This window comes from Pholis gunnellus (genome assembly GCF_910591455.1).
Source record: "Pholis gunnellus genome assembly, chromosome: 5".
Classification (NCBI taxonomy): domain Eukaryota; kingdom Metazoa; phylum Chordata; class Actinopteri; order Perciformes; family Pholidae; genus Pholis; species Pholis gunnellus.
The window spans coordinates 3,748,755-3,763,429 of record NC_136531.1 but is presented as its reverse complement, the minus strand read 5'-3'; the positions used below and the strand labels follow the sequence as shown (position 1 = coordinate 3,763,429).

The following is a 14,675-nucleotide window of genomic DNA, read 5'->3' as shown; positions in this document are numbered from 1 at the left end:
TCATCCAGAGACTCCTGAATAAAGACAGAAAGAAAGAAAACGTTTAAGAGCTTTTCTCAGAACGTTTGATGAGTGTGAACGGGTCAATACCAGTCGTGGAAGAAGTATTCAGATCTTTTACTGAAATAAAAGGTACTAATACCACACTTTGAAAATACTCCACTACAAGTAAAAGTCCTGTATTCAAGACCGTACATGAGTAAAAGTACACACGCATTACCTGCAAAATGTACTTAAAGTAATAGTATTCATTATGCAGTAAAATGTTTTACTGTTATTGATGATTCTGGATTAATGTTACTGCTGCATTAATGTGTGTGTTACATTTTACTGCTGTAGATCATCAACACATCTGGAGATACGAGGTTTTAACAGGAAGGAGATGAAGAACTGTAACTAAAGCCGTCAGACGAATGGAGTAAAAAGTACAATATTTACCTCTGAGAAGTAGTGGAGGAGAAGTATAATGTTGCAAAATGGAAATACTCAAGTAAAGTATCTGGAATGCGTACCCAAGTACATTACTTGAGTAGATGTACGTCGGTACATTCCACCACTGTGTGACTCTGACAGTAGTGCGTTTTAAATACTCACGTAGATGTTCTTCATATCAGCCACTTGACACCTGACGGTGTAGAACTCCTCGGCCGTCTGACTGACGTGGTCACAGTCCTGCAGGACAAACGGCACGAAACGTCTCAAACTGTCCACAACTGATCTATAAGTTCACCACCGGCTCAACTTTGTAACTCTTGAATTCAACGACGTTAAACTTCTGCGCTACATTTGAAAAAAAAGCATTCTGACGATATGAAGTCTGTTCTTCATGTAGAGTCAAACCTAAAATAAACGTATAATATAAGAGCAGCACCGATATTCTTTATAATCACTACAATATTTAAATAAAATTAGACTTTGTATTTACTATGAATAATAATAGGTGTCAGAAATACTTCAAAGGGTAAATCAAATCAAAAGTAACAGAAAAGCTTGGAGCTTGATGGCTTCTTTTTGGTCCTTAGACCTAAATAACATTTTTGGGGAAACATTTATTATTAATTAAGTTCAATATTCCTCAATTAAACATCTAATGAATGTCCTCAAACTCACCAGAGAGACCACGTTGTTGGTGATGACGCCTCCAAACAAAGTCTTCACTGTGTTTTTCTGTGAGAACAAATAAGAAACATTCAAGAACATGTAAATAAACATGTAAACATAAATCTGTCATTTCTATCACTTCTTTCTGTCACTATCCCTTTGTGCGTACGTCTTATTTCCAGATGTGCTTTTATTCCTTTAACTCTGAAGCATTTAATAATGTTATTATCATTCTGATATCAGGAAATGTGTTGTCTTTACTAAACTTATAATAACGGTTTATTGGTCTGACTTGTGTGGAGCCGTGTGAGTTTACCAGCTCCTGTGACATCTCCTCTATCTTGGTGATGAGGTCGGTGAAGAACTCCGTCATGTCCTTCTGCTCCCCGGTGTTGAGAGGCTGTTTGTCCATGGTGTAGGTTTTACAGAACGGCCGGGGGTTGTAGGCTTTCCTCTCGCTCTCCTGAACGGACAGACGGTGAAGAAATGGAGAGTTTAGCCGATTGTAAAGACGTCCGTCTGCACTGATATGCTCGAACCTTTCAGGAGCTCCGCTCTCCTTAAAAGGACCAGCGTGTAGGATTTAAAACATGGCGGTACAACAAGGAGGAAGAGGACCTGCTACCTACGTACATAGGAAGGGCTCATTCTAAGCTAACGAAGTCAAGAATATTAGATTCCATTTCGTTAAAAATGTTGCCTCGAATCAACCGTTTGCAGCAACCGGATTCTGTAAAATACATTAAATTCTGCACTTCTCAGCGCAACTGTGAAGCCATGATTGACTCGCCTGAGACCAACAGTCAAGCGACACAAAATCTGTGAAATATTGGCTGAACTGCAAACTGATATAAAACTGATTTATTATATATAAATATAAAACTATAAATGTAAAACTCACCATGAGATACGTGAACATCTTCTGCAGCTCCAGCAGCGTGGTCTTGTGTTTGATATCCTCAGCGTACTGCACACACACACACATACACACACACTCATGAGAATCTACACACTGTCTTGAATTTGAAGGATGCTTTACTGGGTTTCTCTGCCCTCAAGTCTGTCTTGCAGGCACTGACCTTGGCAGTGAAGACGGCCTGGCGGGCCTCAGGGATCATGTAGAGCTGCTGGATGGTGGAGGCCAGGTAACAGGTCGCTCCCAGGTTAGTCAGACCCACGAAGCGGCACTCGGCCCGCACGTCGTCGTGGGGCCAATAGTCCCACTTGTACGGGGCGTGAGAGGCTGGAGGAAGAGCATCAGCAGGTTCTTAATGTTAATGTTCAGCATGTAGACCGAGACCTTTCTGTTCTGGTGTGGTTTTAAACTATGGTTGTTGTTGTTGTTGAGGGTGTCCCAGCGTCTCCAGCATTAATCCCACCGGAGGGACAACGTCTCAAAGAAACAGACCGGATTCACTGTAGCAAAGCTCAAATTGAGTCAGATCATCGTCCCAGAGGACTTCTGACACAGAGTGTAGCTTGCAGACGAGTTTCCTACTTTAACAATGACGCGAGTGTTGGACTCTCATTCATCAGGTTCAAATGAATTCTAATGATGCTTTGAGTGCTGTGTAGATAGTAAATGTTTGCCAAAAACGTGATGAACCGAGCCGGCCCGTGACCGTCGTTCTTCCTCATATAACCGCTAAGAAAGCTTTACTGTAAACAGCTTTCTTTGTGTGCCGCTACATTTGGGATTCTGGTAAAGAATGAGAAAGGTGAAGCGGTCCTCACCTTGCATGTGCTGCGACATGACCCAGTTGTGGAGCAGCCGGTAGTTCTCCACCGAGCCCTTCACCGTCTCCACCAGCAGGTCGTAGGCGGCGGCCCGGGCGGCGTGGGACTTGCATTTGGGTTGAGCGCGGTCGGCCAGGCTGGGCAGGAGGAAGAGGAGGTTGTGGACGTCGCGCAGGAACTCCTGACCCTCGCGGGAGAACTTGAAGGGAGGCTTGTGTTTGAGGACGCTGGTGGCGAGACGCAGGAGGCCGGTCAGCCCGTCGTCCTCGATCGTGCCGTCCTGCTGGTCCAGGATCTCGCGGCTGGAGGAGAGAGGAACACGGGAGGTCATGTTTGGCGTTGCACTTCCACGCTGAGCGACGAGCTCTACAGTTCACCGCTAGTCTCATAGAGCAGATCATGGAGTTCGCTGGTTGAGTTCTGTGCTTCCCTGATTCTTGTGATTTTGTTTCGTGAACAAAAGTTCCAAAAGGAAACAAGTCAGTACATCCTTTATACAAGACTTCAGGTCAATATTATGTTTAGAGGCGACTTCAGCTGTTATTTCACTGTTGCTGAACATCATCACACGACAGCTTCACCACAATGAAGTCTGACGAATCAAACAACTTATTTTTAGAGGCGTAGCTGCGTTCACAGGTCTGACCCATCAACTTGGTGTTTCACAGTGTTCTTATTACCAATAAATAGTTTAAAGAAAGCTGTAATAAACCATGATGAATGCAAAAAAAAAATGTTGATCATCAAGTTAATGTTTTATGAACAGTTTTTAGACAAGAATTAAAATGCAACACTACAAATTTGTAATGTCCGAAAAAGTTGAAATCTGCCATCGTGTTCAGAACAACAACAGATTACATGAAACTCCCAGAAGACTGAGAGTCCGCTGCAACTCTCTGTTCTTCTAACTCAAGCCCAACGACTTTCTGTTTGCAGCCGCCTTTTATTAAATAAAATAACATTTACATTTCTTACACAATATCTTATTTTACACCAGTCTTATTCTATTGTGGCTTGTTTTCTATTCTCTTGGCTCTTTCAGGTTTGATGTAGCGCACTGAGCCTTGTTGCTTAAAGGTGCTATATAACGGCTATATATATGTATATAAAAACTCCTGTATTCAGTGCGTGTGTCTGTCTGACCTCCGGATGCAGTCGGCGAGGTGTCGGGCGAGGGCGTCCAGGTCCAGCAGGGTGGTCTGCATCGAGCCGGCCAGCGACAGAGAGGGAGAGACCTTCTGTGAGTTCAAACAGACCAATACTAGCAACGGCTCAATGACACATCACAACAACACCACCACCAACTGTTATCCCCCCGACTGACAATACGACCGTCGTGTACTGTGGTCGGCGAGTGTCCCACCTGGCTGGCGTCTTTGACGTGGATGTTGTCGATGAGTTTGCAGAGCAGCCAGAAGTATTCCTTGCAGCCCGTCTTCAACAGAGGCTCCTCTTCGTAGTCCTCCACCTGCAAAATGCACAAGTTACCATCAAACTCCCCGTTTAACAGCAACGTACGCACATTCTGAATCATTATCAGTCAGAGTTTGGGTCTCTGCAGTAAACTTCTGCTCCAGTAGCTTATTTACAAGTTCATTTATTTTATCTCTAATGCACAACATGATCACAGAACTGTATTTAGTTTTATTCTATTTATAAAAATCATATCTAACTCCTATATTTAATTTTCTGCTCTATTACATGTTTTAGGTCTTAGATTCTCATTGTAGACACTCGGTACACGTCAGGGAAGGACTTTTTTTTGTTTGAATGAAGAAGAAGAAACCTCCACAGGGCGCCTTTGTTCAGATTGTGTCCCGGCGTCTCCAGCATTAATCCCACCGGAGGGACAACGTGTCACAGAAACAGACCGGATTCACTGTAGCAAAGCTCAAATTGAGTCAGATCATCGTCCCAGAGGACTTCTGACACAGAGTGTAGCCTGCAGACGGGTTTCCAGTTCAAGTGTGTGTGTGTGTGTGTGTGTGTGTGTGTGTGAGTGTGAGAGAGAGAGACCCACCCGGAGTGGTTTGAGGGCCTGTGCGTCAGGCAGGAACTTGAGGAGCGTGGAGGCGGCGAGCAGCAGGAAGGACCTGTTGATGGACTCTCCGCCCTCCAGACCCGACAGAGAGAGCTTGTAGAGGCCGTTACACGCCTCGTGTCTCACAGCCGGCTGAAAACAACAACACGTCAGCCATACAGGGTTCATAAGGACATGAATGAAATGAGACTCAAAGACTTTCAGGTACTTTTTCAAGCACTTTTTTTTTTTCAAGGACTTCAGTGAGCTGAGGGCTCAAAACCACAACGAGTGCTTCTCAAGCGGTCATCGTGACACACACACACACACACACACACACACACACACACACACACACTCTAATCTAATAGTACTTTGACGTAGAAGGAAGTACTACGTTAAGAGCCCCCGCCTCCCTAGAGCAGTGAGCTCTATTAAAGACATTTAGTTTTCATTAACCGGCTCATCAAGTCAAGGAAGACGTGTTAAAATGAAAAAGCTGAGCAGTTTCTGATTCTGAGCAATAACTTCATGAATAAAACTTTGGCCAAAATATCAGACAACGTTTGAAGAAGCACTTCAAGCCCCTTGTGTGAACCCCGGACACCAAATCAACACCAGTCTAATATCTCTTTATGAAACTGAGGTCAGCAGCCGGTTAGCTTAGCTTAGCTGGAAACAGCTAGCCTGGCTCCGTTTAAAAAGCTAACATAATCCACCTGCCAGCACCTGTGAGGCTCCTTAATGATCACATTACTTCTCTCATTTGTCAGATCGCAACTTGTCGAGTTTACATCGGAAACAAACGAGATAAATAAGATGTTGATTGGCGAGCATCGGCGGTGCCGGCCGGTGGATCAGGTTTACTTTCGTCGTGCGAGGGGAGCGGCTCACCTCGGGCACCAGCAGGGTGAGTTTCTTCAGCCAGTCGTGGAGGTGGTCGCTGTCGGCCAGACTGGACTTCACCGTGGAGGAGCAGTGAGCCCAGCTCACCAGCAGCCACATGGAGTAGTGAGTCACTGGTGAGAACAGAAACATCACATGAGCATCCGGTCCATTATGTTTTGATTTGATTTGTTTTGAGACATGTTGAGGTTTCTTTATCTCGTCTGCGTGCTTTTGTCTCGTTGTGTGTAAATGTACATCATGAATGAACTGTTGAATGAATATCAAGTTCTCACCCTCGTGACGAGACCTGTGGTCCGACTGAGCCTTAAGAACTCTGTAGAAGGGAAAAGACAACATGTAAATTAATACCCGAGACGTTTCATATTTGAACGCCAGAAGGAGATTTTCTGTGCTCACCTGTGTGCGAGGTTGTCGTACGTGTAGGCCACGTTGATCAAACGTTGGATGAGGTTGGTACCCTGAACCAGGCTGAGGAACACCTGCGGACCAACAGAGAGAATCTCAGAATAATCACTTCAACAATCGTCCGTTTTCACCGTGCGGCGGGGACATCTACCTCCGTCAGCCGAGGGATGTGCAGGCCTTTCCCGTGCTCTACGGTGGACTTGCGGGATTTGCCCGGCCACGCCCGCTTGCGTTGGCTGTCGGCGAGGCCGGACCAGGAGAAGACGTCGTGGTAGGCCAGGTCCAGGTCCGCGGGGTCCACCGCAAACTGGCAGATCAACTTCAGCAGGCAGGCCAGGCAGTCCAGCAGCCACTGCGGAGGAGACGGATCAGAGAGCAGAATGAAAAAAAACAACAAGACGCTGCGAGACTTCACACAACGAGCATCTTCGTTCACCAGACAGACCCGAGAAAGGGAGGCGGTCTCTCTCACCACAGTCCAGGACTCCTGGTCTTTGGGTTCCAGGATGCCCGAGTTGAAGATCTCCAGGAGCAGCTGGAGGCCTCCGGACGACACAAACTGGAGGACAGAAAGAAAAAGACTGAATCACACTAGAACGGCTGTATGTTGTGGTTAAATGTACATCTTCACTTTAATAAATACTTGGATTTGATGAACAGTAACAGTCGGTAAGACAATAAAAGGGGGAAAAATTATGTTTCTCACTGTCTAAACAATAAGTCAGTTAGAGCTGCCCCTTCTTAGTTACTAGTAATCAGTCATTTTGGTTTCTTTAGTGATTTTTTTTAATGATTTCTTTCATGCTGAATGAGTTATTTCCATGTATGAACACATCTTTGGTAAAGACTTAAACTGGTTCTACTGTGTTTAAATAGAGAAACTCAGTTTTGCAGTTCCGTCTATTAAATCAACTTTAAGTTGGTCGTCAACAGACGTTTTCGGTTGACGACCGCCCTGAAGTGAACGTCTTTCTTTCACAGGTGTGCGGCGTTGTACCTTGCAGCTCCACGAGTTCTTGCTGTTTTCTATCTGATCCTCGCTGGAGTCGTCAGAGTCCGGATACAGATCGCTGTAGCTGCCCTGGAAACACAAACACTCGCACGGTCAGATTCACAAACACGTACCAAAGTACTTATTATTTCAACCTATGAAATTTTAGAAAATATATTTTTGTCTTTACGGCCTGTTCTGCTTCACATTGTACAAAGTAAAGAAAACTTAAAAATAAAATAAAAGAAAGTTGTGTGTTTGTCCTCACAGTGGACTCTCTGTGGATCCGTCGGTTGGGTTTTCCCAGAGACTCGATGATCTCCAGAGCGTACAGCAGCTTGTGAGGACTTTTTATCCTCAGCAGCTCCTTCCAGCAAAGACCCTCCCCATTCTGCACAAACACACACAAGTTCAGTAATTCAGTATGACAGAAGGAATTTACAGATCTTAAGACGAGGGCGATACATAAAAATAAACATTTTATTTAAAGTCACTCATATGTTGCATACTGCCTCACCTGCCCGTGTGATAGAAGTAAAGAGAGAGTGGAATATGTTGAATGTCAAGAAATAAACATTTGTCAATTCATGATGCTTTCTCATCTCTTTGTTAAGAATAATTAAATAAATAAATAAATAAATAAAGCTATGTGATTAATACAAGGCTTCAAAAGTGATCGGTATCAGTCGGCCTCATCAATCCTTAGGAAGTTGTTCGGTCGTGTGATGACTGACCGTGTCGTCTGAGATGTTCTGGAAGGCCTGAAGCATCTTGGGACACGTAGGAAGCAGCATCAGCAGCTCCCAAACCCGACGAGACAGATTCTCCGCGTGCAGGTGAAGCTCCTCACACCGCGCACTCTGCACGGACACACGCGCACGATTTCATTGTTATAATGTCGACAAAAACTGCTTTCTCTGCATACATGAATAGTTGCAGTCACACCCACCTCAGGGTTTTCCTGGACCTTCTCCGTGTTGGGCGGTTTGAAGCAGGCCAGCATCTCCAGCAGGTCGAACAGCGTGGTGAGGTGCGGCTCCTGGAGGAGCAGCAGCATGGGGATGTGCTCCTTCTGGGGAGGGGGCAGGCAGGAGGCCGGCAGCTGGACGCCCTCCCCCTTCCTCTCCCTCCGCGGAGCTCCAAGAGACACAAACACCATCTGGGAATAAAGACAGACACGACATCAGTTGGGATTCGTCTGCGTTGTGCATTTCAAATTACGACAAAAAAGGATTAAATCGAATATGAAACGACAATATCCACAGAAACCAGGAAGTCACCTGCATATCTTTGAAGCCCAGCTCGTGAAGAGTCTTCTCGTCGTAGTCGGTCGTCAGCTCGTGGCCGGAGGAGATCATCCGGACCGGTCCCATCAAGCCTCCTGCAGCAGACGAGACAGACGTCACACACCAGCTCACTGAAGACAGTTAAAACGAGGGGCACCTACTGACTGTGTGGCCGCTGTTTGAGTGATCTAGAGATGTGTGTTCGGTGTAAGTAAACAGTAACAAGGAGAGGATCTGAGGGAGCTGACCTGGGAAGTCTGCCGGCTGCCGGCCGCTCTGGCCGAACTCCTGCAGCTGAGCCTGCTGGTTCATCTGCTCCTTCTGCAGGTTCTCGTACCAGTGGGTCACCTCAGCTCGCAGGTCGGCCACCTGGTCACTGGGGTACATCTCGATCGTCATCTGCAAAAGAACAAACAGAGTATGCACAAAGGATCAATCTACTGACGTAACAGGCGGATATTATATATTCAATAAGCTTTGGCTTGAGAGATTGAATTTCTCAAGACGAATTAAGGCTGGAGAGCTTAGCACATCTGCCTCCGAGTTAAATGTGTAGAATTAGAAGTTGTGCGACTTTTGAGGCGAATAATACAGTTTTTACTGAAATTTTCTCAAACAAAAGCTTAAGCCATCAGAACTATACAAGCACTTAAAATGACTTTAATTATGCCTCCATGGTCGCATGTCATAAGTGGAAGCTTTGATTTCCGAAATTTCACTTTAAATGAAACATTTTCATCACATACAAAGCATGTAATATGAACAATATGATAATTAATACAGGATAAATTCTACTTTGTCTTCCCTGTCTTCCAGTCAGTGTGTAAATGTGCAACTAAAGCCATCAGATGTGGTTGAACCACAGGCTGTATGTAAGAAGTGGACGTAGTCAACGTGATGTCGCCCGTTGGTTTGTGGACTGATGTTTTGAAGCTTTAAGTTTGGGGTTTTGGCCGTCGCCATCTTGTTTTTTTGCAACCAGTAAACTGAAGTGACCCTATTTGGACAGCAGAGGAGTGACGTAGAGACGCCGTATACGTCTCTGGTAGAGAGACCTGTCAATCACAGTACGCCCTGCCCTAAAACATACTCCACTTTATGGTCTGTTTGACTCTAAATGGACCATAGTTTACTAAATGAACATCATGCTGTATTGAAGAAGACTTGAAACTAGAGATTGAGACCATAAACTCATGTTTACAATGTTTACTGAGGTAATAAATCAAGAGAGAAGTAGAGTCATTTTCTCATAGACTTCTATACAACCAGAGGAGTCGCCCCCTGCTGGTCAGTAGAGAGAACGCAGCTTTAAGACACTTTGCTTCACGCATTTGCTTCACTCGGCAGAACCGGAGGTTGCCGCCTGGTTTGTACACAGTATCTATTCCTGGGCGGAGATGTAGATTTGTCACCTTGTCAGGGAGGCCGGCGGGCTGACAGACGATCCTGAGCGGCAGAGACTGTTTGTCGCTCAGAGCCTTCAGGTGGCTGCTGATTCCCGTCCCCTCGATCTGCCACTGTCGCAGGTGGTACGCAAACCTGACAAGGACAGGAAACAACGTGTTGTTGAGATGTTGAACTCTATTCACGTCCCTTCAATCTCGTGTTAACCTTGCCGTTGGGTGTGCGTACCTGCGACGAAAGGCCTCCAGGTGCGTTTTGAGCATGAGCAGCCCCCTCTCGATGCTCGTCAGGCTGGAGTGCGCGTCCTTCTCCAGGTTGGCTGAAGCCATCAGCAAACTCTCCATGCACTTCCTGATAAACTCCTGCTCCTTCTCCAGGCCCGTCTTACCAGCTGGAGATACACACAACGATATATACAAAGACATGAGTCAGGATGGTAAAACTTACCAAAAACTCAGGGTTCGTAAATCAGCACTAAAGAAAATTGTAATTGACCTTTCGCCCAATACTCATTTTGACTGAACAGAGCCTGAACGCATCATAATGTAACTGCACTGAACTTTTAACAAAAGGAAAAGAAATGGAAGACGAATAAACCGAGCGAGCCCTCAAACACTGGACGACGTGACAGGTGTGAAGTGATGGAGGTAAACTAACCGTTGATGTAGTAGGAGTTGATGTACTGGATCGCTGCGCGGCTGATGTCAGCAGACTGAGCCCTCAGAGCGATCCCCCACAGCTGGTCCATCCCGCACAGCTGGACACACACACACAAGTTAACCGTCTGTCTACTCTGATCTAACTAAACGGCAAGACGAGTAACACGTCAGCATATCTCTTTAATCTCCTTTTTTTAATATTGAATATGAAGTTCTCTGTGTACCTCACAGCTGGAGGCGTTGTCCAGTGCGCTGGTGGCGAGGCGGGCTAAGTTGCAGAGGTGTTGAAAGAGGTTCAGGCCCGTCATGCTGATGGTCTCTGGCTTCAGCTGGGGCATCTGAAGACGCACAGAGCGTTAACATTAACACACACACACACAAACGTGTGTGCAACACACTCCAAAAACCTGATCCCAACCAGGAAACAAAACACAAAAACATTTCCAGGAACAAAAGGAAACTAGTTCAGCCAGACTTCAAGATAAACGCCTGACATTTCTTGGTAAACGTCTCATTCCTGTACATCCTTTGGTTTCCCCTCCTCGCCCCCTCACCTTCTCCAGGAAAAGATGTTTGTAGGTCTCCATGCCCATCGCATGCTGGTCCTTGCTGCGGACCTGATTGAGGAACCAGTGCAGCGCGTCGTCGTAGCACTCGGCGTCCTCCACCAGGCAGTGCCACAGGATGTCCACCTGCTCCAGGCTCAGTCCTGAAACACACAAACACACTCACACAGTTACACACACACACACAGTTGATTTCTTAGCCAAATAAAAAGAAGAAGCTGAATCTTACTGAAGTGGTCTGGAGATCCCAGTGTGGAGAAGACACAGGTGAGAAACTGCAGACGGACCTGGACCTCCGCACTGTGGCTGTACCTGCGAGGGAGACGGGTCAGTTATTAGTTGAGAAAACGTATTTTACTGAAATCCATAATGGTCATACAGCTAAATGTTTGAGTTGCTGCTCCTCTCTGTGTGACCTTAAGGAATTTAAGGCGGGCAGTGATGAAGCGCCGACAGACTCACAGTGCAAACTTGTGCCGGTGTTCACGGACTTCCTGGATGTAGTGCTGCAGGTTGTCAAAGAACAGCTTCATCATGTGCAGCTCCTTCTCCGCCCACCTGACGGAACCGACAACGCACATCAGAACCACACTCATGAAACAAGACGGCTTCGTATTGAAAGCTACTACGAGCAGCACCGCACACTACGGTCCAGGACAAGTCCCCTAAGAATACAGGCTCAATTAGAATGTCCTCATATCTGAAAACGTTCCTCACGAGGTTTGCTGACAGACAGTTAAAATGATTCAATGTATGAGATGAGGACTTCTTTGGTGACATCACACAAGTCTTTCTTCGTTCTTCATTAAGATCCAAACGGCTTTGATAAGCTGAAAGTACACCCGCTGTTCAACGATGGTAAAGCTAGTTTTACTTACATGGTGATCCAGTGAGTGTCGTAGCTGGAGCCAAACTGCTGAAAAGTGCCAAAAAGTTTGGGGAGTAGACGCAAGGAAACCACAACAGACCTGAGAGGGAAGACGAGAAGACGAGGACAAAAGAAAAGAGGAATAAAACATTGAGGAACCCCGAGTTAAAATCACACCAATGTGTTCGGGTCACTCTTACCTGTGGTGGGCCAAGTTTTCAAGGCATCCCTCGATGAAGCGCATTCGGATCTGTCTGTCGGTGAACCAGCAGACGAGTGAACACAACAGCTTCTCCGCCTCGTTTATCAGACCTTCAGACAGATGAATCTACAAAACAGACAAACCAAAACACGCGTCACACCGAAGCCGCATGTTGCAGCATTTCTGGCTTCGACTTCACAGGACTGAGCGGCTCCTCATTCAGGCCGGCTTTTATTCAAATATTAGGGTTTTTAATCATATAGCTTCTGTTGCTGCTTCTATTTTATGGTCAAGTTGTTTTTGAGGAAACACTTTAATACATCTTGTAATAAGAAAAGTTGAATAATTAAATATTCAGTGAAATTCAGAAAATCATAATCACTATTATTTTGGTCAATACTGAGATCACGATCGCTCACTGACTTTGGAAACATCATGAAATTTGTACATTTTAAAGTTAAATGCGTCAATCCGGTGGACATTGAGAGCAAGAGATCTAGAAACAATTTCGTGCTCTCAACTAAACAATATGTTCATAAATTCATCAGCTGTGTAAATGTGAACGGTTGTGAAACAGCTAAAAAGTCACAACCACAAAGCGTGTTAAACACGACGGGATCCTTGTTTTGAGACCAGTCGGGTGAGCTGCAGCATCCTCGACTCCTCGCAGGGAGAGAAGGCACTAACACCAACAAGAATATGTTTTCAAATGTTTTCAAGACCTAGTCTGTGGACTTGAAGGAAGCGCCGTCTATAAAACATGTCGGAACATTAACGTCGTCGTCTATAAAGAGAAGCTGTGTTTCCTACCGCGTCCTCGTCCTGCACCAGGTCCCACAGCAGAGTGTTGCCCTTCTTACAGACGTTGTCCAGGTTGATGTCAGTCACAGCGTGGCTGCTGGAGTACTGGTGCTTATGAACGGACGGACCTGCAGAGACAACAGAGCGCTCGCAAAATGAGTTCCTCTGGTTCTTTGAGAGGTCGACCTTTATTTAGTCCTCGGAGTGCAACAGAACAAAATAATAGTGAAAACAAAGCTACTGAATCGATCAAAAATAATCGGTTTATTCCAAACTTGTCAAGGCCTCGAGTGTGTGTGGCTCACCTTGCACCAGGTGCTCGTGGTAGATGGAGGCCAGGTTGGGGAGGTGCTGCTGCAGGTGGGAGCTGAGCTCAGCGTGGGAGTTGATCTGGACCAGCTCCTCCTCGCAGCCCGACTCCTCGCCGTCAAAGTCGGCCATGTTCTTCTCCGACTTGGCGCTGACCTGGGAGCTGCTGCAGCTCACGTCGTCGGCACTCAGCATGTCCTCCACCATGGGCCTGACGGAGGAGGGAGGGTTTTATAAAAAAAAAGGAGGCAGAGAAGCAGATCCATTAAAGATCAATCAGCCAGCTGTAGGACATCGTTTGTTTAGGTGAATTTAGATAAAAAAAGGCAACATAATCATAAAAACATGCTGTGATTATTCTTCCACTAAAAAGGTCCGACCCGGTTGTTTTTGGTGGCTTTTCATTGAGCGCCTCCGTGAGTTCGGTCTTACCCTTCATGGTGGTGGTGGTGGTGATGGTGGTGGTGGTGGTGCTGGGGGCCAATGAAGCGGCGGCAGTTGAAGAGCTCACTGCCCATGGCCTCACCCAGGAAGTCCCCGGGCCGCGGCAGGCACGGGGGCTCCTGAGGCCCCTGGACCATCTGTGAGGGGCCGATGTCCGGCGGCTGCTGCTGCTGCTGCTGCTGCTGCTGAGGCTCCGCCCCCTCGGGCCGGGCGGACGACGACGCAGAACAGGCGTCCAACATCCTCATCCGGCTCTCCAACGACGTCGACGCAGTAGTAACCATGACAGCAGACGTCTCCGGGTTGAAGGGGAGACCCTTGGGCTTGACCCCGCCCCCTGAACCGCTAGGCCCCGCCCCCTGGCTCGACCCCTCGCCGAGCGCCTCCCCCGCCTTCCTTTTCCTGGACTCCGTCTGCTGCTCCCTGGGCTCCTTCTGCTGCCCGCTCTCAGCAGCCGACCGGTTCCCCTTGTCTTCTTCCTCTTCGTCGTCATCGTCGTCGTCGTCATCATCGTCGTCGTCATCGTCGTCTTCCTCGTCATCGTCCTCCTCCTCCTCCTCCTTCAAGGCCTCGCTGTCCGCCATGTCGTCGGAGTGCATCTCGCTGCCGGGGCTCCCGGCCGATTGGCTGGCTCGGCTGGAGGCGGCCTCGTTGCTGGAGGCCTCGCTGCGGCCGCTGCTGCTGCCCGGACCGCTGCTGCCTTCCTCCGCGCTGTTGGCCGTCTCGTCCGAGCTGCCCTGCATCGACTCCTGACGACACGAGAATCAATACGATTACTTTAAATCACTTCAGTGTGGCAGTTCAGGAAAGAGGTGAGTAAAAAAACAACAACACAAGAACAGAGCACAACATCTAGTTCATGTTCAGTCATTATTGGCCGAGCCGGGATTACTTTGACTTCTTAAATACTTGATTTTTAATCTTAAATATTCCATTGAGCATCTGTACATTTAGGGTAAAAAAAACACATAAG

At 46.8% G+C, this 14,675-nt stretch overlaps 1 protein-coding gene across 2 annotated transcripts in view; it reads right to left on the bottom strand.

Annotated features, from left to right (window-relative positions):
- Positions 1–14,675, bottom strand: part of usp34 (ubiquitin specific peptidase 34) — a 49,141-nt gene that overhangs the window by 14,209 nt on the left and 20,257 nt on the right. The window contains exons 14-46 of one of the 2 annotated variants that reach the window (XM_079159494.1): positions 13,691–14,451; positions 13,255–13,469; positions 12,959–13,077; positions 12,147–12,274; positions 11,957–12,046; positions 11,541–11,636; positions 11,308–11,390; positions 11,067–11,221; positions 10,737–10,850; positions 10,511–10,610; positions 10,082–10,244; positions 9,862–9,988; positions 8,698–8,848; positions 8,444–8,544; positions 8,113–8,322; positions 7,898–8,023; positions 7,432–7,554; positions 7,170–7,253; positions 6,645–6,731; positions 6,324–6,524; positions 6,164–6,246; positions 6,040–6,080; positions 5,753–5,877; positions 4,859–5,011; positions 4,202–4,306; positions 3,982–4,076; positions 2,836–3,140; positions 2,181–2,344; positions 2,003–2,068; positions 1,418–1,564; positions 1,111–1,167; positions 595–672; positions 1–14 (exon numbers count right to left, since the gene is read on the bottom strand). The exon at positions 1–14 is cut by the window's left edge and continues 81 nt beyond it. In XM_079159494.1, the coding sequence (XP_079015620.1) occupies positions 1–14; positions 595–672; positions 1,111–1,167; positions 1,418–1,564; positions 2,003–2,068; positions 2,181–2,344; positions 2,836–3,140; positions 3,982–4,076; positions 4,202–4,306; positions 4,859–5,011; positions 5,753–5,877; positions 6,040–6,080; positions 6,164–6,246; positions 6,324–6,524; positions 6,645–6,731; positions 7,170–7,253; positions 7,432–7,554; positions 7,898–8,023; positions 8,113–8,322; positions 8,444–8,544; positions 8,698–8,848; positions 9,862–9,988; positions 10,082–10,244; positions 10,511–10,610; positions 10,737–10,850; positions 11,067–11,221; positions 11,308–11,390; positions 11,541–11,636; positions 11,957–12,046; positions 12,147–12,274; positions 12,959–13,077; positions 13,255–13,469; positions 13,691–14,451 (4,667 nt within the window). The remainder of the gene's footprint in view (positions 15–594; positions 673–1,110; positions 1,168–1,417; positions 1,565–2,002; positions 2,069–2,180; positions 2,345–2,835; positions 3,141–3,981; positions 4,077–4,201; positions 4,307–4,858; positions 5,012–5,752; positions 5,878–6,039; positions 6,081–6,163; positions 6,247–6,323; positions 6,525–6,644; positions 6,732–7,169; positions 7,254–7,431; positions 7,555–7,897; positions 8,024–8,112; positions 8,323–8,443; positions 8,545–8,697; positions 8,849–9,861; positions 9,989–10,081; positions 10,245–10,510; positions 10,611–10,736; positions 10,851–11,066; positions 11,222–11,307; positions 11,391–11,540; positions 11,637–11,956; positions 12,047–12,146; positions 12,275–12,958; positions 13,078–13,254; positions 13,470–13,690; positions 14,452–14,675) is intronic. The other variant, XM_079159495.1, reaches the window with a different exon arrangement.